The 21,507-nt window shown below is 34.5% G+C and overlaps 1 protein-coding gene across 50 annotated transcripts; it reads right to left on the minus strand.

Annotated features, from left to right (window-relative positions):
- Positions 1-333: 333 nt before the first annotated feature.
- Positions 334-21,368, minus strand: LOC144082027 (uncharacterized). Of its 50 annotated transcripts, none has more exons than XM_077608730.1 (17): positions 19,728-20,929; positions 19,541-19,662; positions 19,380-19,475; positions 19,150-19,314; positions 19,009-19,041; positions 18,860-18,943; positions 18,144-18,778; positions 17,987-18,077; positions 11,523-11,640; positions 9,940-10,057; positions 7,525-7,642; positions 5,111-5,228; positions 3,155-3,274; positions 2,220-2,342; positions 2,016-2,123; positions 1,628-1,750; positions 1,187-1,431 (listed from the first exon to the last, which is right to left on the minus strand). In XM_077608730.1, exons 1-7 carry the CDS (start codon positions 20,057-20,059, stop codon positions 18,723-18,725), a joined length of 888 nt encoding a protein of 295 aa, XP_077464856.1. In that variant the 5' UTR covers positions 20,060-20,929; the 3' UTR covers positions 1,187-1,431; positions 1,628-1,750; positions 2,016-2,123; positions 2,220-2,342; positions 3,155-3,274; positions 5,111-5,228; positions 7,525-7,642; positions 9,940-10,057; positions 11,523-11,640; positions 17,987-18,077; positions 18,144-18,722. The 50 variants fall into 50 exon arrangements, with proteins under 50 accessions (XP_077464903.1, XP_077464856.1, XP_077464855.1 ...); XM_077608729.1 differs by having other exon boundaries at positions 1,924-2,123; XM_077608770.1 differs by lacking the exon at positions 1,187-1,431 and having other exon boundaries at positions 1,537-1,750; positions 1,924-2,123; positions 18,144-18,577; ... (3 more) ...; positions 19,380-19,450; positions 19,541-19,610.
- Between the last annotated feature and the right edge of the window lie 139 nt (positions 21,369-21,507).

Raw genomic sequence — 21,507 nt, forward strand, 5'->3', positions numbered from 1 at the left:
AAGGCTTTTTTTCTTAAAAAACGACATAGTATAGTAAGGCTTTTTCTTTAAAAAAAAAGACGATATAGTAAGGCTTTTTTCTTTAAAAAATGATCTTTCTGACAGGATGGAGTAGTTTTGGGACCAGCTTGCGGATGAAGCGCCGCCTCGACCGGTCGCCTTTGTATTGACTCGGTAGGTGATGTCTTGCCTTGTTGCAGCGATCCTAGTGCGTGTGCATAGCCACATCCCCTTACAAAATGGTTTTTCGCATGAAACATTTTTTTTTAATAAATCAAAGTCAAGGTCACATAATAGAACAAGAGATACTTTGCTGTCAACTTTTATTTTTTCAGATGAGTGACAACGGCAAAAATGGATGACTTGTGGGATGGACAGTCTTCCAACGAAAAGGTTTCCCAAAGGAAAGCGAGAGCGAGGACACCTGAAGACAAAAAAAGTAAGTTTAAAAGAGACATTCATGTTGCTGTGCAGAAAATATTTCTTTTCTTTTGTTTTTCTTAGACTCACTTGCGGATGTTGATTTCACCAAGGGGCTGACGCAGGAGGAATTTCAGCTTTCTTTTAAAATGCCAGAATTGTCAAGAGTGTAAGACCTTTTGGACCATTAAACGAGACTTGAGTACAGTCACACATTCTTCATTTTGACCCAAAAATGAGGTATAGTGCCTACTTGGCATACAAAAAAAGTTGCATGGATTGAATCCCACATCCTTCATGTTTTCACGCTTCAGCTCAAACGGATACTTGGCATCAATAGCAGAGCACCAACTTACCATACAACAGGTAATGGGTTGGATTCTCCACCTCCTCCAACTTGTCACTTTTCCAGTCAAATAAAAACCGAGTGGGCAGGACTGTACATTTTAAGGAGATGGCTTATACACTTAGTTAAATGAGTCGAGCGCCTCCTCAGTGCAAAGACTTAGCCGGTCCAAGTTTAGTGGGACGGTGGGAGGGCCCAATAGCGCGCGGGGTAAGTATGTGCACAGTAGAGTATGCCCCTACCACCGAGTGGAAGCTGGTTCGCGTCCCGCAGACGTATTCTTGGTGCCTCTCCCCGCCTTCGGCGGGGAGAGACACCTGCGACATAAGACTAATTACCTTTTACTAAAATAAACTTTCAAAAATTACATTTTACATTTAAACATTGCATCAAAATTAGTTAAAAGAATTGGCCTACAAAAACAAAAGACAAGAAAACTTTTATTGGACAGGACCATGCTGAGTAGGGAGGCGGCTTACACACTTAGCCAAAATCACTCCAGCGCCCTCTCACCGAAAAGACTTAGCCGGTCGAAGTTTAGTGGGTGTGTGGGTGGGCCCCTTGGCGCACACAGTAGAGTATGCGCCTACCACCGAGTGGAAGCTGGTTCGCGTCCCGCAGACGTACTCTTGGTGCCTCTCCCCGCCTTCGGCGGGGAGAGACACCTGCGACATAAGACAAATTACCTTTTACTAAAATAAACTTTCAAAAATTAAATTTTACATTTAAACATTGCATCAAAATTAGTTAAAAGAATTGGCCTACAAAAACAAAAGACAAGAAAACTTTTATTGGACAGGACCATGCTGAGTAGGGAGGCGGCTTACACACTTAGCCAAAATCACTCCAGCGCCCTCTTACCGAAAATACTCAGCCGGTTGAAGTTTAGTGGGAAGGTGGGAGGGCCCTTTAGCACACACAGTAGAGCATATGCCTACCGTCGAATGGAAGCCGGTTCGCGTCCCGCAGACGTACTCTTGGTGCCTGCGACAAAAGACTCATTTCCTTTTACTAAGAAAAACTTTAAAAATTAAATTTTCCATTTAAACATTACATAAAAATTAGTTAAAAGAATTGGCCTAAAAAAACAAAAGACACTGGCTATTAGCTAGAATTTCAAATAAGCCACCCAAACTTTTATTGGTTGGCATTCCCACCACAACCGCCGGCTGTCGAAGAACTGCATGGTGGCGTTGTTCTGCCAGTCGCCCTCGTCCACTTCCACGTATGCCGAATGACGGGGACACACCTCAAACCCACGGCTGTCACGGGGTGAGGCAAGCAGGACTTGACTTGTCGATCGGTCGGCTGCACCCGTTCTTCTCCTCCCACTCCTCTTCCACGTTGTCCAATGCATCTGTCATGACACAGACAATTATTTCTCAACACTGCCTAAGACAACATTTTTGTCCTACGGTGCTAATATCTTTACGGTCGCGACACGGTTTTCTACCTGGCATGACGAAGGCGGTGGCGATGTGCATCTGTCCCAACTGCATGACCGTGTCAGCCTCCGCTCACTGGGGCGCCGGAGACTCCTGGATGCAGGCGCAATCCGTGGGGCGCCGGTACAAGTCTGTCAACAAACAAGGCAAGGCGTTAGGTAACTTGCGGGAAACATTTCCTCCATGCTGTAGCTTACATATGCCTTTCTATACTATGTCGTTTTTTTTAAGAAATAAAGCTTTACTATACATGGTCGTTTTTTTGAGAAAAAAGGCTTATTATTCTATGTCGTTTTTAATGAATAAAGCTTTGTTATACATTGTGTCTCGTTTTTTACGAAAAAAGCCTTACTATACTATGTCGTTTTTTAAGAAAAAAAAAAGCCTTACTATACTAAGTCGTTTTTTAAGAAAAAAGCCTTAGTATACCATGTCGTTTTTAAGGAAAAAAGACTTACTATACAGTGCATGGTTGTCCGTCTCCTTGTACCCTAAGATCGTCTGGCCACCGATTCAGGATGTTTTTTAGTAAAAGCCTTACTATACTATGTCGTTTTTTTTTAGGAAAAAAAGCCTTACTATACTATGTCGTTTTTTAGGGAAAAAATCCTTTCTATACTATGTCGTTTTTTAAGAAAAAAAAACCTTACTATACTATGTCATTTTTAGGGGGAAAAAGCCTTACTATACTATGTCGTTTTTTAGGGAAAAAAACCTTACTATACTATGCAGTTTTTTTTTTTTTTTTTTAGGAAAAAAAGGCTTACTATACCATGTCGTTTTTTAGGGAAAAAACCCTTTGGATACTATGTCGTATATTGAGAAAAAAAAACCTTACTATACTATGTCGTTTTTTGAAGAAAAAAGCCTTACTATACTATGTTGTTTTTTAAAGAAAAAAAGCCTTACTATACTATGTTGTTTTTAAGGAAAAAAGACTTACTATACAGTGTGTGTGGTTGTCCATCTCCTTGTACCCTAAGATCGGCTGGCCACCGATTCAGGATGTCCCCCGCCTCTGGCGTGGAGACAAATGGGATTGGCTCCAGCATCCCCCGCTACCCTAATGAGGATAAAGCAGTTCAGAAAATGAGATGAGGCTTACTATACATGGTCATTTTTTTTAAAAGCCTTACTATACTATGTCGTTTTTTTTAGGGAAAAAAGCCTTACTATACTATGTCGTTTTTTAAGAAGAAAAAAAACCTTACTATATTATGTCGTTTTTTAAGAAAAAAAGCCTTACTATACTATGTCGTTTTTTAAGAAGAAAAAAAACCTTACTATATTATGTCGTATTTTAAGAAAAAAAAGCCTTACTATACTATGTCGTTTTTTTAGGAAAAAAAGCCTTGCTATACTATGTTGTTTTTTAGGGAAAAAAGCATTACTATACTATGTCATTTTTTAAGAAAAAAAAACCCTTACTATATTATGTCATTTTTAGGGAAAAAACCTTATTATACTATGTCATTTTTAGGGAAAAAACCTTACTATACTATGTCGTTTTTAGGGAAAAAAAGCCTTACTATACTATGTCGTTTTTTTAGGAAAAAAAGCCTTACTATATTATGTCGTTTTTTAGGGAAAAAAGCCTTACTATACTATGTCGTTTTTTAGGGAAAAAAACTTTTCTATACTATGTCGTTTTTTTTGAAAAAAAAAGCCTTACTATACTATGTCGTTTTTTGGGGAAAATAGCCTTACTATACTATGTCATTTTTGGGGGAAAAAAGCCTTACTATACTATGTCGTTTTTTTAGGAAAAAAAGCCTGTCGTTTTTGAGGGAAAAAAGCCTTACTATACTATGTCGTTTTTTTTAAGAAAAAAAGCCTTACTATACTATGTCGTTTTTTAGGGAAAAAACCTTACTATACTATGCTGTTTTTTTTTTTTAGGAAAAAAAGGCTTACTATACCATGTCGTTTTTTAGGGAAAAAACCCTTTGTATACTATGTCGTTTTTAAAGGGAAAAAAAGCCTTACTATACTATGTCGTTTTTTAAGAAAAAAAAAGCCTTACTATACTATGTCGTTTTTTAGGGAAAAAACCCTTTGTATACTATGTCGTTTTTTGAGAAAAAAAACCCTTACTATACTATGTCGTTTTTTAGGAAAAAAAGCCTTACTATACTATGTCGTTTTTTAGGGGAAAAAAGCCTTACTATACTATGTTGTTTTTTAGGGAAAAAAGCATTACTATACTACGTCATTGTTTAAGAAAAAAAAAAACCTTACTATATTATGTCATTTTTAGGGAAAAAACCTTACTATACTATGTCGTTTTTAGGGGAACAAAGCCTTACTATACTATGTCGTTTTTTTAGGAAAAAAAGCCTTACTATATTATGTCGTTTTTTTTAGGGAAAAAAGCCGTACTATACTATGTCGTTTTTTAGGGAAAAAACCCTTTCTATACTGTCGTTTTTTTAGAAAAAAAAGCCTTACTATACTATGTCGTTTTTTGGGGAAAATAGCCTTACTATACTATGTCATTTTTGGGGGAAAAAAGCCTTACTATACTATGTCGTTTTTTTAGGAAAAAAAGCCTATGTCGTTTTTGAGGGAAAAAAGCCTTACTATACTATGTCGTTTTTTTTAAGAAAAAAAGCCTTACTATACTATGTCGTTTTTTAGGGAAAAAACCTTACTATACTATGCTGGTTTTTTTAGGAAAAAAAGGCTTACTATACCATGTCGTTTTTTAGGAAAAAAAGCCTTACTATACTATGTCGTTTTTAGGGAAAAAAACCTTTGTATACTATGTCGTTTTTTGAGAAAAAAAAAACCTTACTATACTATGTAGTTTTTTAGGAAAAAAAGCCTTACTATACTATGTCGTTTTTTAGGGGAAAAAAGCCTTACTATACTATGTCGTTTTTAAGGAAAAAAGACTTACTATACAGTGCGTGGTTGTCCGTCTCCTTGTACCCTAAGATCGTCTGGCCACCGAGTCAGGATGTCCCCCGCCTCTGGCCTGGAGACAAATGGGATTGGCTCCAGCATCCCCCGCTACCCTAATGAGGATAAAGCAGTTCAGAAAATGAGATGAGGCTTACTATACATGGTCATTTTTTTTTAAAGCCTTACTATACTTTGGTTTTTTTTTTAGGGAAAAAAGCCTTACTATACTATGTCGTTTTTTTAGGAAAAAAAGCCTTACTATATTATGTCATTTTTTTAGGGAAAAAAGCCTTACTATACTATGTCGTTTTTGGGGAAAATAGCCTTACTATACTATGTCATTTTTTGGGGAAAAAAGCCTTACTATACTATGTCCTTTTTTAGGTAAAAAAGCCTTACTATACTATGTCGTTTTTTTAGGAAAAAAAGCCTTACTATACTATGTCGTTTTTTTAAGAAAAAAAGCCTTACTATACCATGTCATTTTTAGGGAAAAAACCTTACTATACTATGTCGTTTTTAGGGAAAAAAAGCCTTACTATACTATGTCGTTTTTTTAGGAAAAAAAAGCCTTACTATACTATGTCGTTTTTTGGGGGAAAATAGCCTTACTATACTATGTCATTTTTTGGGGAAAAAAGCCTTACTATACTATGTCGTTTTTTAGGGAAAAAAAGCCTTACTATACTATGTCGTTTAAGAAAAAAAGCCTTACTATACTATGTCATTTTTTTAGGAAAAAAACCCTTACTATACTATGTTGTTTTTTAGGGAAAAAAGCATTACTATACTATGTCATTTTTTAAGAAAAAAAAAAGCCTTGCTATATTATGTCATTTTTAGGGAAAAAGCCTTACTATACTATGTCGTTTTTAGGGAAAAAAAGCCTTACTATACTATGTCGTTTTTTTAGGAAAAAAAGCCTTACTATATTATGTCGTTTTTTAGGGAAAAAAGCCTTACTATATTATGTCGTTTTTTTAGGGAAAAAAGCCTTACTATACTATGCTGTTTTTTGGGGGGGGGGAAAAAAGCCTTACTATATTATGTCGTTTTTTAGGGAAAAAAGCCTTACTATACTATGTCGTTTTTTAGGGAAAAAAACTTTTCTATACTATGTCGTTTTTTTTGAAAAAAAAAGCCTTACTATACTATGTCGTTTTTTGGGGAAAATAGCCTTACTATACTATGTCATTTTTGGGGGAAAAAAGCCTTACTATACTATGTCGTTTTTTTAGGAAAAAAAGCCTGTCGTTTTTGAGGGAAAAAAGCCTTACTATACTATGTCGTTTTTTTTAAGAAAAAAAGCCTTACTATACTATGTCGTTTTTTAGGGAAAAAACCTTACTATACTATGCTGTTTTTTTTTTTTAGGAAAAAAAGGCTTACTATACCATGTCGTTTTTTAGGAAAAAAAGCCTTACTATACTATGTCGTTTTTTAGGGAAAAAACCCTTTGTATACTATGTCGTTTTTAAAGGAAAAAAAAGCCTTACTATACTATGTCGTTTTTTAAGAAAAAAAAAGCCTTACTATACTATGTCGTTTTTTAGGGAAAAAACCCTTTGTATACTATGTCGTTTTTTGAGAAAAAAAACCCTTACTATACTATGTCGTTTTTTAGGAAAAAAAGCCTTACTATACTATGTCGTTTTTTAGGGGAAAAAAGCCTTACTATACTATGTTGTTTTTTAGGGAAAAAAGCATTACTATACTACGTCATTGTTTAAGAAAAAAAAAAACCTTACTATATTATGTCATTTTTAGGGAAAAAACCTTACTATACTATGTCGTTTTTAGGGGAACAAAGCCTTACTATACTATGTCGTTTTTTTAGGAAAAAAAGCCTTACTATATTATGTCGTTTTTTTTAGGGAAAAAAGCCGTACTATACTATGTCGTTTTTTAGGGAAAAAACCCTTTCTATACTGTCGTTTTTTTAGAAAAAAAAGCCTTACTATACTATGTCGTTTTTTGGGGAAAATAGCCTTACTATACTATGTCATTTTTTGGGGAAAAAAGCCTTACTATACTATGTCGTTTTTTTAGGAAAAAAAGCCTATGTCGTTTTTGAGGGAAAAAAGCCTTACTATACTATGTCGTTTTTTTTAAGAAAAAAAGCCTTACTATACTATGTCGTTTTTTAGGGAAAAAACCTTACTATACTATGCTGGTTTTTTTTGGAAAAAAAGGCTTACTATACCATGTCGTTTTTTAGGAAAAAAAGCCTTACTATACTATGTCGTTTTTAGGGAAAAAAACCTTTGTATACTATGTCGTTTTTTGAGAAAAAAAAAACCTTACTATACTATGTAGTTTTTTAGGAAAAAAAGCCTTACTATACTATGTCGTTTTTTAGGGGAAAAAAGCCTTACTATACTATGTCGTTTTTAAGGAAAAAAGACTTACTATACAGTGCGTGGTTGTCCGTCTCCTTGTACCCTAAGATCGTCTGGCCACCGAGTCAGGATGTCCCCCGCCTCTGGCCTGGAGACAAATGGGATTGGCTCCAGCATCCCCCGCTACCCTAATGAGGATAAAGCAGTTCAGAAAATGAGATGAGGCTTACTATACATGGTCATTTTTTTTTAAAGCCTTACTATACTTTGGTTTTTTTTTTAGGGAAAAAAGCCTTACTATACTATGTCGTTTTTTTAGGAAAAAAAGCCTTACTATATTATGTCATTTTTTTAGGGAAAAAAGCCTTACTATACTATGTCGTTTTTGGGGAAAATAGCCTTACTATACTATGTCATTTTTTGGGGAAAAAAGCCTTACTATACTATGTCCTTTTTTAGGTAAAAAAGCCTTACTATACTATGTCGTTTTTTTAGGAAAAAAAGCCTTACTATACTATGTCGTTTTTTTAAGAAAAAAAGCCTTACTATACCATGTCATTTTTAGGGAAAAAACCTTACTATACTATGTCGTTTTTAGGGAAAAAAAGCCTTACTATACTATGTCGTTTTTTTAGGAAAAAAAAGCCTTACTATACTATGTCGTTTTTTGGGGGAAAATAGCCTTACTATACTATGTCATTTTTTGGGGAAAAAAGCCTTACTATACTATGTCGTTTTTTAGGGAAAAAAAGCCTTACTATACTATGTCGTTTAAGAAAAAAAGCCTTACTATACTATGTCATTTTTTTAGGAAAAAAACCCTTACTATACTATGTTGTTTTTTAGGGAAAAAAGCATTACTATACTATGTCATTTTTTAAGAAAAAAAAAAAGCCTTGCTATATTATGTCATTTTTAGGGAAAAAGCCTTACTATACTATGTCGTTTTTAGGGAAAAAAAGCCTTACTATACTATGTCGTTTTTTTAGGAAAAAAAGCCTTACTATATTATGTCGTTTTTTAGGGAAAAAAGCCTTACTATATTATGTCGTTTTTTTAGGGAAAAAAGCCTTACTATACTATGCTGTTTTTTGGGGGGGGGGAAAAAAGCCTTACTATATTATGTCGTTTTTTAGGGAAAAAAGCCTTACTATACTATGTCGTTTTTTAGGGAAAAAAACTTTTCTATACTATGTCGTTTTTTTTGAAAAAAAAAGCCTTACTATACTATGTCGTTTTTTGGGGAAAATAGCCTTACTATACTATGTCATTTTTGGGGGAAAAAAGCCTTACTATACTATGTCGTTTTTTTAGGAAAAAAAGCCTGTCGTTTTTGAGGGAAAAAAGCCTTACTATACTATGTCGTTTTTTTTAAGAAAAAAAGCCTTACTATACTATGTCGTTTTTTAGGGAAAAAACCTTACTATACTATGCTGTTTTTTTTTTTTAGGAAAAAAAGGCTTACTATACCATGTCGTTTTTTAGGAAAAAAAGCCTTACTATACTATGTCGTTTTTTAGGGAAAAAACCCTTTGTATACTATGTCGTTTTTAAAGGAAAAAAAAGCCTTACTATACTATGTCGTTTTTTAAGAAAAAAAAAGCCTTACTATACTATGTCGTTTTTTAGGGAAAAAACCCTTTGTATACTATGTCGTTTTTTGAGAAAAAAAACCCTTACTATACTATGTCGTTTTTTAGGAAAAAAAGCCTTACTATACTATGTCGTTTTTTAGGGGAAAAAAGCCTTACTATACTATGTTGTTTTTTAGGGAAAAAAGCATTACTATACTACGTCATTGTTTAAGAAAAAAAAAAACCTTACTATATTATGTCATTTTTAGGGAAAAAACCTTACTATACTATGTCGTTTTTAGGGGAACAAAGCCTTACTATACTATGTCGTTTTTTTAGGAAAAAAAGCCTTACTATATTATGTCGTTTTTTTTAGGGAAAAAAGTCGTACTATACTATGTCGTTTTTTAGGGAAAAAACCCTTTCTATACTGTCGTTTTTTTAGAAAAAAAAGCCTTACTATACTATGTCGTTTTTTGGGGAAAATAGCCTTACTATACTATGTCATTTTTTGGGGAAAAAAGCCTTACTATACTATGTCGTTTTTTTAGGAAAAAAAGCCTATGTCGTTTTTGAGGGAAAAAAGCCTTACTATACTATGTCGTTTTTTTTAAGAAAAAAAGCCTTACTATACTATGTCGTTTTTTAGGGAAAAAACCTTACTATACTATGCTGGTTTTTTTTGGAAAAAAAGGCTTACTATACCATGTCGTTTTTTAGGAAAAAAAGCCTTACTATACTATGTCGTTTTTAGGGAAAAAAACCTTTGTATACTATGTCGTTTTTTGAGAAAAAAAAAACCTTACTATACTATGTAGTTTTTTAGGAAAAAAAGCCTTACTATACTATGTCGTTTTTTAGGGGAAAAAAGCCTTACTATACTATGTCGTTTTTAAGGAAAAAAGACTTACTATACAGTGCGTGGTTGTCCGTCTCCTTGTACCCTAAGATCGTCTGGCCACCGAGTCAGGATGTCCCCCGCCTCTGGCCTGGAGACAAATGGGATTGGCTCCAGCATCCCCCGCTACCCTAATGAGGATAAAGCAGTTCAGAAAATGAGATGAGGCTTACTATACATGGTCATTTTTTTTTAAAGCCTTACTATACTTTGGTTTTTTTTTTAGGGAAAAAAGCCTTACTATACTATGTCGTTTTTTTAGGAAAAAAAGCCTTACTATATTATGTCATTTTTTTAGGGAAAAAAGCCTTACTATACTATGTCGTTTTTGGGGAAAATAGCCTTACTATACTATGTCATTTTTTGGGGAAAAAAGCCTTACTATACTATGTCCTTTTTTAGGTAAAAAAGCCTTACTATACTATGTCGTTTTTTTAGGAAAAAAAGCCTTACTATACTATGTCGTTTTTTTAAGAAAAAAAGCCTTACTATACCATGTCATTTTTAGGGAAAAAACCTTACTATACTATGTCGTTTTTAGGGAAAAAAAGCCTTACTATACTATGTCGTTTTTTTAGGAAAAAAAAGCCTTACTATACTATGTCGTTTTTTGGGGGAAAATAGCCTTACTATACTATGTCATTTTTTGGGGAAAAAAGCCTTACTATACTATGTCGTTTTTTAGGGAAAAAAAGCCTTACTATACTATGTCGTTTAAGAAAAAAAGCCTTACTATACTATGTCATTTTTTTAGGAAAAAAACCCTTACTATACTATGTTGTTTTTTAGGGAAAAAAGCATTACTATACTATGTCATTTTTTAAGAAAAAAAAAAAGCCTTGCTATATTATGTCATTTTTAGGGAAAAAGCCTTACTATACTATGTCGTTTTTAGGGAAAAAAAGCCTTACTATACTATGTCGTTTTTTTAAGGAAAAAAAGCCTTACTATATTATGTCGTTTTTTAGGGAAAAAAGCCTTACTATATTATGTCGTTTTTTTAGGGAAAAAAGCCTTACTATACTATGCTGTTTTTTTGGGGGGGGGAAAAAAGCCTTACTATACTATGTCGTTTTTTTAGAGAAAAAAAAGCCTTACTATACTATGTCGTTTTTTGGGGGAAAATAGCCTTACTATACTATGTCGTTTTTTAGGAAAAAAAGCCTTACTATACTATGTCGTTTTTTTAGGAAAAAAAGCCTTACTATACTATGTCGTTTTTGGGGGAAAAAAGCCTTACTATACTATGTCGTTTTTTTAAGAAAAAAAGCCTTACTATACTATGTCGTTTTTTAGGGAAAAAACCTTACAATACTATGCTGTTTTTTTGGGGGGGGGGGAAAGGCTTACTATACTATGTCGTTTTTTAGGGAAAAGACCCTTTGTATACTATGTCGTTTTTTAAGAAAAAAAAGCCTTACTATACTATGTCGTTTTTTAGGGAAAAAACCCTTTGTATACTATGTCGTTTTTTGAGAAAAAAACCCTTACTATTCTATGTCGTTTTTTAGGAAAAAAAGCCTTACTATACTATGTCGTTTTTTAGGGAAAAAAAGCCTTACTATACCATGTCGTTTTTAAGGAAAAAAGACTTACTATACAGTGCGTGGTTGTCCGTCTCCTTGTACCCTAAGATCGTCTGGCCACCGATTCAGGATGTCCCCCGCCTCTGGCCTGGAGACAAATGGGATTGGCTCCAGCATCCCCCGCTACCCTAATGAGGATAAAGCAGTTCAGAAAATGAGATGAGGCTTACTAGATACATGGTCATTTTTTTTAAAAGCCTTACTATACTATGTCGTTTTTTTAGGGAAAAAAGCCTTACTATTCTATGTCGTTTTTTAGGAAAAAAAGCCTTAATATACTATGTCGTTTTTTAAGAAAAAAAGCCTTACTATACTATGTCGTTTTTTAAGAAAAAAAGCCTTACTATACTATGTTGTTTTTTAAGAAAAAAAAGCCTATGTCGTTTTTTAGGAAAAAAAGCCTTAGTATACTATGTCGTTTTTTAAGAAAAAAAGCCTTACTATACTGTGTCGTTTTTTAGGAAAAAAAGCCTTACTATACTGTGTCGTTTTTTAAGAAAAAAAGCCTTACTATACTATGTCGTTTTTAGGGAAAAAAGCCTTACTATACTATGTCGTTTTTTAGGGGAAAAAAGCCTTACTATACTATGTCGTTTTTTAAGAAAAAAAAAACCTTACTATATTATGTCGTTTTTTAGGGAAAAAGCCTTACTATACTGTGTCGTTTTTTAGGAAAAAAAGCCTTACTATACTATGTCGTTTTTTTAAGAAAAAAGCCTTACTATACTATGTCGTTTTTTAAGAAAAAAAAAGCCTTACTATACTATGTCGTTTTTTAGGAAAAAAAGCCTTACTATACTATGTCGTTTTTTAAGAAAAAAAGCCTTACTATACTATGTCATTTTTTTTTAGGAAAAAAAGCCTTACTATACTCATTCGTTTTTTAAGGAAAAAAGCCTTAAGATATACTATGTAGTTTTTTAATTTAAAAAAAAAGCCTTACTATACTATGTTGTTTTTTAGGAAAAAAAAGGCTTACTATACTATGTCGTTTTTTAGGAAAAAAGCCTTACTATACTATGTCGTTTTTTAGGAAAAAAGCCTTACTATACTATGTCGTTTTTTTTAGGGAAAAAAGCCTTACTATACTATGTCGTTTTTTAAGAAGAAAAAAAACCTTACTATATTATATCGTATTTTAAGAAAAAAAAGCCTTACTATACTATGTCGTTTTTTAAGAAAAAAAGCCTTACTATACTATGTCGTTTTTTTAGGAAAAAAAGCCTTGCTATACTATGTTGTTTTTTAGGGAAAAAAGCATTACTATACTATGTCATTTTTTAAGAAAAAAAAACCCTTACTATATTATGTGATTTTTAGGGAAAAAACCTTACTATACTATGTCGTTTTTAGGGAAAAAAAGCCTTACTATACTATGTCGTTTTTTTAGGAAAAAAAGCCTTACTATATTATGTCGTTTTTTAGGGAAAAAAGCCTTACTATACTATGTCGTTTTTTTAGGGAAAAAAACTTTTCTATACTATGTCGTTTTTTTAGAAAAAAAAAGCCTTACTATACTATGTCGTTTTTTGGGGAAAATAGCCTTACTATACTATGTCATTTTTGGGGGAAAAAAGCCTTACTATACTATGTCGTTTTTTTAGGAAAAAAAGCCTATGTCGTTTTTGAGGGAAAAAAGCCTTACTATACTATGTTGTTTTTTTAAAGAAAAAAAGCCTTACTATACTATGTCGTTTTTTAGGGAAAAAACCTTACTATACTATGCTGTTTTTTTTTTTAGGGAAAAAAAGGCTTACTATACCATGTCGTTTTTTTAGGAAAAAAAGCCTTACTATACTATGTCGTTTTTTAGGGAAAAAACCCTTTGTATACTATGTCGTTTTTAAAGGAAAAAAAAGCCTTACTATACTATGTCGTTTTTTTAGGGAAAAAACCCTTTGTATACTATGTCGTTTTTTAGGAAAAAAAACCCTTACTATACTATGTCGTTTTTTAAGAAAAAAAAAAGCCTTACTATACTATGTCGTTTTTTTAGGGAAAAAACCCTTTGTATACTATGTCGTTTTTTAGGGAAAAAAACCCTTACTATACTATGTCGTTTTTTAGGAAAAAAAGCCTTCCTATACTGTCGTTTTTTAGGGGGAAAAAGCCTTACTATACTATGTTGTTTTTTAGGGAAAAAAGCATTACTATACTACGTCATTTTTTAAGAAAAAAAAAAACCTTACTATATTATGTCATTTTTAGGGAAAAAACCTTACTATACTATGTCGTTTTTAGGGGAACAAAGCCTTACTATACTATGTCGTTTTTTTAGGAAAAAAAGCCTTACTATACTATGTCGTTTTTTAGGGGAAAAAAGCCTTACTATACTATGTCGTTTTTTAAGAAAAAAAAACCTTACTATATTATGTCGTTTTTTAGGGAAAAAGCCTTACTATACTGTGTCGTTTTTTAGGAAAAAAAGCCTTACTATACTATGTCGTTTTTTTAAGAAAAAAGCCTTACTATACTGTGTCGTTTTTTAAGAAAAAAAGCCTTACTATACTATGTCGTTTTTAGGGAAAAAAGCCTTACTATACTATGTCGTTTTTTAAGAAAAAAAAAAAGCCTTACTATACTATGTCGTTTTTTAGGAAAAAAAGCCTTACTATACTATGTCATTTTTTTTAAAAGCCTTACTATACTATGTCGTTTTTTTTAGGGAAAAAAAGCCTTACTATACTATGTCGTTTTTTAAGAAGAAAAAAAACTTTACTATATTATGTCGTTTTTTAAGAAAAAAAGCCTTACTATACTATGTCGTTTTTTAAGAAGAAAAAAACCTTACTATATTATGTCGTATTTTAAGAAAAAAAAGCCTTACTATACTATGTCGTTTTTTAAGAAAAAAAGCCTTACTATACTATGTCGTTTTTTTAGGGAAAAATAGCCTTACTATACTATGTCGTTTTGTAAGAAAAAAAGCCTTACGATATACTATGTCATTTTTTAATTTTTTAAAAAAGCCTTACTATACTATGTTGTTTTTTAGGAAAAAAAAGGCTTACTATTCTGTTGTTTTTTAAGAAAAAAAGCCTTACTATACTATGTCGTTTAAAAAAAAAAAAAGCCTTACTATACTATTTCATTTTTTAAGAAAAAAAGCCTTACTATACTATGTTGTTTTTTTAGGAGAAAAAAAGGCTTACTTTTCTATGTCGTTGAAGAAAAAATGCCTGTCGTTTTTTAAGAAAAAAAGCCTTACTATACTATGTCGTTTTTGAGGGGAAAAAGCCTTACTATACTATGTCATTTTTTAAGAAAAAAAGCCTTACTATACTATGTCATTTTTTAGGAAAAATAGCCTTACTATACTATGTCGTTTTTTAGGGGAAAAAGCCTTACTATACTATGTCGTTTTTTAGGGAAAAAAGCCTTACTATACTATGTCGTTTTTTTAGGGGGAAAAGCCTTACTATATTATGTCGTTTTTTAAGAAAAAAAAGCTTACTATATGATGACAAGTAGGCTTTTTGTGTTGTGATAATGACGACAGGGCCTATGTCCGATTATTATTATTATTATGTCGTTTTTTAAGAAAAAAAGCCTTACTATACTATGTCATTTTTTATGAAAAATAGCCTTACTATACTATGTCGTTTTTAGGAGAGAAAAAAAAGCCTTAATATACTATGTCATTTTTAGGAGAAAAAGAGCCTTACTATTTATACTATTTCGTTTTTTAAGAAAAAAAGCCTTACTATACTATGTCATTTTTTAAGAAAAAAGCCTTACTATACTATGTCGTTTTTTGGTTTGAAAAAAGCGCCTTACTATACTATGTCGTTTTTTAAGGAAAAAAAAGCCTTACTATACTATGTCGTTTTTCAGGGAAAAAAGCCTAACTATACTATGTCGTTTTTTAAGAAAAAAAGCCTTACTATACTATGTTGTTTTTTAGGGAAAAAAGCCTTACTATACTATGTCGTTTTTAAAGGAAAAAAAAGTCTTACTATGTCGTTTTTTAATTTTAAAAAAGCCTTACTAGCTGTCGTTTTTTTTTAAAGCCTTACTATACTATGTCGTTTTTTAATTTTAAAAAGCCTAACTATTCTGTCATTTTTTAAAGAAAAAAAGCCTTACTAAACTGTCGTTTTTTAAGTAAATAAGCCTTACCATACAATGTTGTTTTTTAAGAAAAAAAAGCCTTACGATATACTATGTCATTTTTTAGTTTAAAAAAAAAAAGCCTTACTATACTATGTCGTTTTTTAGGGAAAAAAACCTTACTATACTATGTCGTTTTTTAGGAAAACCTTACTATACTGTGTCGTTTTTTAATTTAAAAAAGCCTTACTATCTGTCGTTTTTTAATTTAAAAAAAGCCTTACTATCTGTCTTTTTTTAAAGCCTTACTAAAATATGTCGTTTTTTAATTTAAAAAAAAAGCCTTACTATACTGTCGTTTTTTTCTTAAGAAAAAAAGCCTTACTATATACTATGTCATTTTTTTAAAGAAAAAAGCCTTACTATACTATGTCATTTTTAGGGGGAAAACGCCTTACTATGCTATGTCCTTTTTTAGGAAAAAAGCCTTACTATACTATGTCGTTTTTTAGGGGGAAAAGCCTTACTATATTATGTCGTTTTTTAAGAAAAAAAAGCTTACTATATGATGACAAGTAGGCTTTTTGTGTTGTGATAATGACGACAGGGCCTATGTCCGATTATTATTATTATTATGTCGTTTTTTAGGGAAAAAAGCCTTACTGTGCTATGTCGTTTTTTTAAGAAAAAAAGCCTTACTATACTATGTCGTTTTTTAAGAAAAAAAAAGCCTTACTATACTATGTCGTTTTTTAAGAAAAAAAAGCCTTACTATACTATGTCGTTTTTTAGGGAAAAAAGCCTAACTATACTTTGTTGTTTTTTTAAGAAAAAAAGCCTACTATCCTATGTCGTTTTTTGGGGGAAAAATAGCCTTACTATACTATGTCGTTTTTTAAGAAAAAAAGCCCTACTATACTATGTCGTTTTGCAAGAAAAAAGCCTTACTATATGTCGTTTTTTAATTTTAAAAAAGCCTAACTATTCTGTCATTTTTTAAAGAAAAAAAGCCTTACTAAACTGTCGTTTTTTAAGTAAATAAGACTCACTATACAATGTTGTTTTTTAAGAAAAAAAGCCGTACTATACTATGTCGTTTTTTAAGAAAAAAAGCCTTACTATACTATGTCGTTTTTTTAAAATAAAAAAGCCTTACTATACTATGTCGTTTTTAGGAAAAAAAGCCTTACTATACTGTCGTTTTTTAAGGAAAAAAAGCCTTACTATACTATGTCGTTTTTAGGAAAAAAAGCCTTACTATACTGTCGTTTTTTAAGGAAAAAAAGCCTTACTATACTATGTCGTTTTTAGGAAAAAAAGCCTTACTATACTGTCGTTTTTTAAGAAAAAAAAGCCTTACTATACTATGTCGTTTTTTTAATTAAAAAAGCCTTACTATACTATGTCGTTTTTTAAGAAAAAAAGCCTTACTATACTATGTCGTTTTTTTAAGAAAAAAAGCCTTACTATACTATGTCGTTTTTTAAGAAAAAATAGCCTTACTATACTATGTTGTTTTTTTTAAGAAAAAAGCCTTACTATACTATGTCGTTTTTTAAGAAAAAGCTTGACTATACTGTCGTTTTTTAAATAAAAAAGCCTTACTATACTATGTTGTTTTTTAAGAAAAAAAGCCTTACTATACTATGTCGTTTTTAAAAGAAAGCCTTACTATACTATGTCGTTTTTTAATTTAAAAAAGCCTTACTATCTGTCATTTTTTAATTTAAAAAGCCTTAGTATCTGTCGTTTTTTAATTTAAAAAAGCCTTACTATCTGTCGTTTTTTAATTTTAAAAAAAGCCTTACTATCTGTCTTTTTTTAAAGCCTTACTAAAATATGTCGTTTTTTAATTTAAAAAAAAAAGCCTTACTATACTGTCGTTTTTCTTAAGAAAAAAAGCCTTACTATATACTATGTCATTTTTTTAAAGAAAAAAGCCTTACTATACTATGTCGTTTTTAGGGGGAAACCGCCTTACTATGCTATGTCCTTTTTTAGGAAAAAAAGCCTTACTATACTATGTCGTTTTTAAAGGAAAAAAGCCTTACCATACTTTGTCGTTTTTTTAAGAAAAAAAAGCCTTACTATACTATGTCGTTTTTTTTTTTTTAAAGCCTTACTATATTATGTTATTTTTTAGGAAAAAAAGCCTTACTATATATACTATATATTTTTTTAAGAATAAAGCTTTACTATACATGGTCATTTTTAAGGCTTTTTTTGTAAGGCTTTAAAACAAAAACAATGTATAAGGCTTTTAAAAAAAAAAAAAAAAACGACCATCTATTGTAAGCCTTTTTTCCCAAAAAATGACTATGTATACATTGTCATTTTTTAGGGGAAAAAAAAGCCTAACGATGGACAGATAAAAGCCTTTTTTCCCCCGACCAAAAGCCGGCCAAATCTCTTGTGGCTACCCACCGTAACAGATGACGCAGTTCTTCACCTTCCTCAATTCAGCGGCCACGTCCCCCCACAGAACGGTGAAGACCGACTTCCCGCTCTCGTCCAGCTGAAAGCAAAGACCCGATTAAGCGGACGGACGGCCAAATTCCATCCCTGGGGGGGCGGGGCTTGCCTGCATGGCGCGACCGATGCGCACGGAACTCCATGACAGCCGCCAGCACGTCTTCCCCATCTTGTGAATTTGAATTATTTTCTATAATATTTTTTCCAACAACCCTATCTTTTTTGTAATGCGAGTGATGCGATCAATTCCCTCAAAATCAAGAGGAAGTGGCGCAAAAATATTCCCAAAGCAACAGAAAATGAGGGATTGCTAACTGTTCAGACATGGGCTTGATCATCATCATCGAATCATCAAAAGCCTAATTGTCATCATACACAGCAGCGTATGACGAAATTGGTCGTCTCGAGATGTCCTCGGGGACATGCGGCAGGTTCGTTGGCAATCTGCTCTGATGGATTTATGGCATCTCCTCCCGAGAGCAACCAAATCCTGGCGACTGTAGAAAAGGTTTGCTTGGCAGATGTTAGCAAACAACGACAAGACTGAGGAAACAAAACACCAAACTGGAGAGCAAGAGCCAGCTGCATCCACCCGCGCCGCCATCTTGGATCACTTACCTCCTTCCAACCAAAACGTTTGAAGAATTGAGCCAATTCAGAGTGTCTGTCGTAAGATGGCCGCCAGTCACTAACACCAACGACAGGGCCTCAAGACTCCTAGTTTACACGTACCCGTGAAGCACGCTGAAAGAGAGCAAACACGGGTGGAATGGGCTCGGCTTGCGATTGGACGACGGCACGGGCCGGCGGGCGTGGCCGACTCACCGCAGTTGTCTCTGTCCCTGTCGTCCATCAGTCCGTGCCGTCCGTCCACGCCCAAAAGTCCGCAGGGGGGGGGAAAAGTTATAGCTTTTGGAAATTTCCAATAATTTAAGGATTTTTTTTTTGCAAAGTGTGCTGAATTTTGCACTCACCTTGATCCCTCTGTCTGTCCCTGCCGTCCGTCCCTGCCGTCCGTCCATGCCCAAAAGTCCGCAGAGGAGAAAAAAAGTTCAAGTCTTTGAACATTTTCCAATATTTTTTTTTTGGCAAAGTGTGTTGAATTTTGCACTCACCTTGATCCCTCCGTCTGTCCCTGCCGTCCGTCCCTGGCGTCCGTCCCTGCCGTCCGTCCCTGCCGTCCGTCCCTGCCGTCCGTCCGTCCCTGCCGTCCGTCCTTGCCGTCCATCTTTGGCGTCCGTTCATGCCCAAAAGTCCACGGGGGAAAAAAAGGTTCAAGTCTTTGAAATTTTTCCAATAAATTAATTACATTTTTTTAGCAAGGTGTGCTGAATTTTGCACTCACCTTGATCCCTCCGTCTGTCCCTGCCGTCCGTCCTTGCCGTCCATCTTTGCCGTCCGTTCATGCCCAAAAGTCCACGGGGGAAAAAAAGGTTCAAGTCTTTGAAATTTTTCCAATAAATTAATTACATTTTTTTAGCAAGGTGTGCTGAATTTTGCACTCACCTTGATCCCTCCGTCTGTCCCTGCCGTCCGTCCCTGCCGTCCGTCCTTGCCGTCCATCTTTGCCGTCCATCTTTGCCGTCCGTTCATGCCCAAAAATCCACGGGGGAAAAAAAGGTTCAAGTCTTTGAAATTTTTCCAATAAATTAATTACATTTTTTTAGCAAGGTGTGCTGAATTTTGCACTCACCTTGATCCCTCTGTCCGTCCGTGCCGTCCGTCCGTCAGTGCCGTCCGTCCGTGCCGTCCGTCCGTGCCTGCCGTCCGTGCCGTCCGTCCGTCCGTGCCTGCCGTCCGTGCCGTCCCTGCCGTCCGTGCCGTCCCTGCCGTCCGTGCCGTCCCTGCCGTCCGTGCCGTCCCTGCCGTCCGTCCCGTCCCTGCCGTCCGTCCCTGCCGTCCGTCCCTGCCGTCCGTCCCTGCCGTCCGTCCCCAAAACTCAGCAGGGGAGAAAAGTGTCCAAAACTCCACTAGGGAGAAAAGCGTCCAAACCTCCACTGGGGAGAAAAGTGTCCATAAATCCATGGGTAAAAAAAAGTGTCCAAAACTCCACTGGGGAGAAAAGTGTCCAAAACTCCACTGGGGAGAAAAGTGTCCAAAAAGTGTCCAAAACTCCACTGGGGAGAAAAGTGTCCAAAAAGTGTCCAAAACTCCACTGGGGAGAAAAGTGTCCAAAAAGTGTCCAAAACTCCACTGGGGAGAAAAGTGTCCAAAAAGTGTCCAAAACTCCACTGGGGAGAAAAGTGTCCAAAAAGTGTCCAAAACTCCACTGGGGAGAAAAGTGTCCAAAAAGTGTCCAAAACTCCACTGGGGAGAAAAGTGTCCAAAAAGTGTCCAAAACTCCACTGGGGAGAAAAGTGTCCAAAAAGTGTCCAAAACTCCACTGGGGAGAAAAGTGTCCAAAAAGTGTCCAAAACTCCACTGGGGAGAAAAGTGTCCAAAAAGTGTCCAAAACTCCACTGGGGAGAAGTGTCCAAAAAGTGTCCAAAACTCCACTAGGGAGAAAAGTGTCCACAAATCAAAACTCAAAAGACCAAAATACTTACCTGCACCGGTAAAAAAGTGTCCAAAAGTCCACCGGTAAAAAAGTGTCCATAAATCCACGGGTAAAAAAAGTGTCCAAACGTCCACGGGTAAAAAAGTGTCCAAAACTCCACCGGGGAGAAAAGTGTCCAAAACTCCACTGGGGAGAAAAAAAGTGTCCAAAACTCCACTGGGGAGAAAAAAAGTGTCCAAAACTCCACTGGGGAGAAAAAAAGTGTCCAAAACTCCACTGGGGAGAAAAAAAGTGTCCAAAACTCCACTGGGGAGAAAAAAAGTGTCCAAAACTCCACTGGGGAGAAAAGTGTCCAAAAAGTGTCCAAAACTCCACTGGGGAGAAGTGTCCAAAAAGTGTCCAAAACTCCACTAGGGAGAAAAGTGTCCACAAATCAAAACTCAAAAGACCAAAATACTTACCTGCACCGGTAAAAAAGTGTCCAAAAGTCCACCGGTAAAAAAGTGTCCATAAATCCACGGGTAAAAAAGTGTCCATAAATCCACGGGTAAAAAAGTGTCCAAACGTCCACGGGTAAAAAAGTGTCCAAAACTCCACCGGGGAGAAAAGTGTCCAAAAAGTGTCCAAAACTCCACCGGGGAGAAAAGTGTCCAAAAAGTGTCCAAAACTCCACTGGGGAGAAAAAAAGTGTCCAAAACTCCACTGGGGAGAAAAAAAGTGTCCAAAACTCCACTGGGGAGAAAAAAAGTGTCCAAAACTCCACTGGGGAGAAAAAAAGTGTCCAAAACTCCACTGGGGAGAAAAAAAGTGTCCAAAACTCCACTGGGGAGAAAAAAAGTGTCCGAAACTCCACTGGGGAGAAAAAAAGTGTCCGAAACTCCACTGGGGAGAAAAAAAGTGTCCGAAACTCCACTGGGGAGAAAAAAAGTGTCCGAAACTCCACTGGGGAGAAAAAAAGTGTCCGAAACTCCACTGG

Source organism: Stigmatopora argus, chromosome 9, assembly GCF_051989625.1.
Source record: "Stigmatopora argus isolate UIUO_Sarg chromosome 9, RoL_Sarg_1.0, whole genome shotgun sequence".
NCBI classification, from domain to species: domain Eukaryota; kingdom Metazoa; phylum Chordata; class Actinopteri; order Syngnathiformes; family Syngnathidae; genus Stigmatopora; species Stigmatopora argus.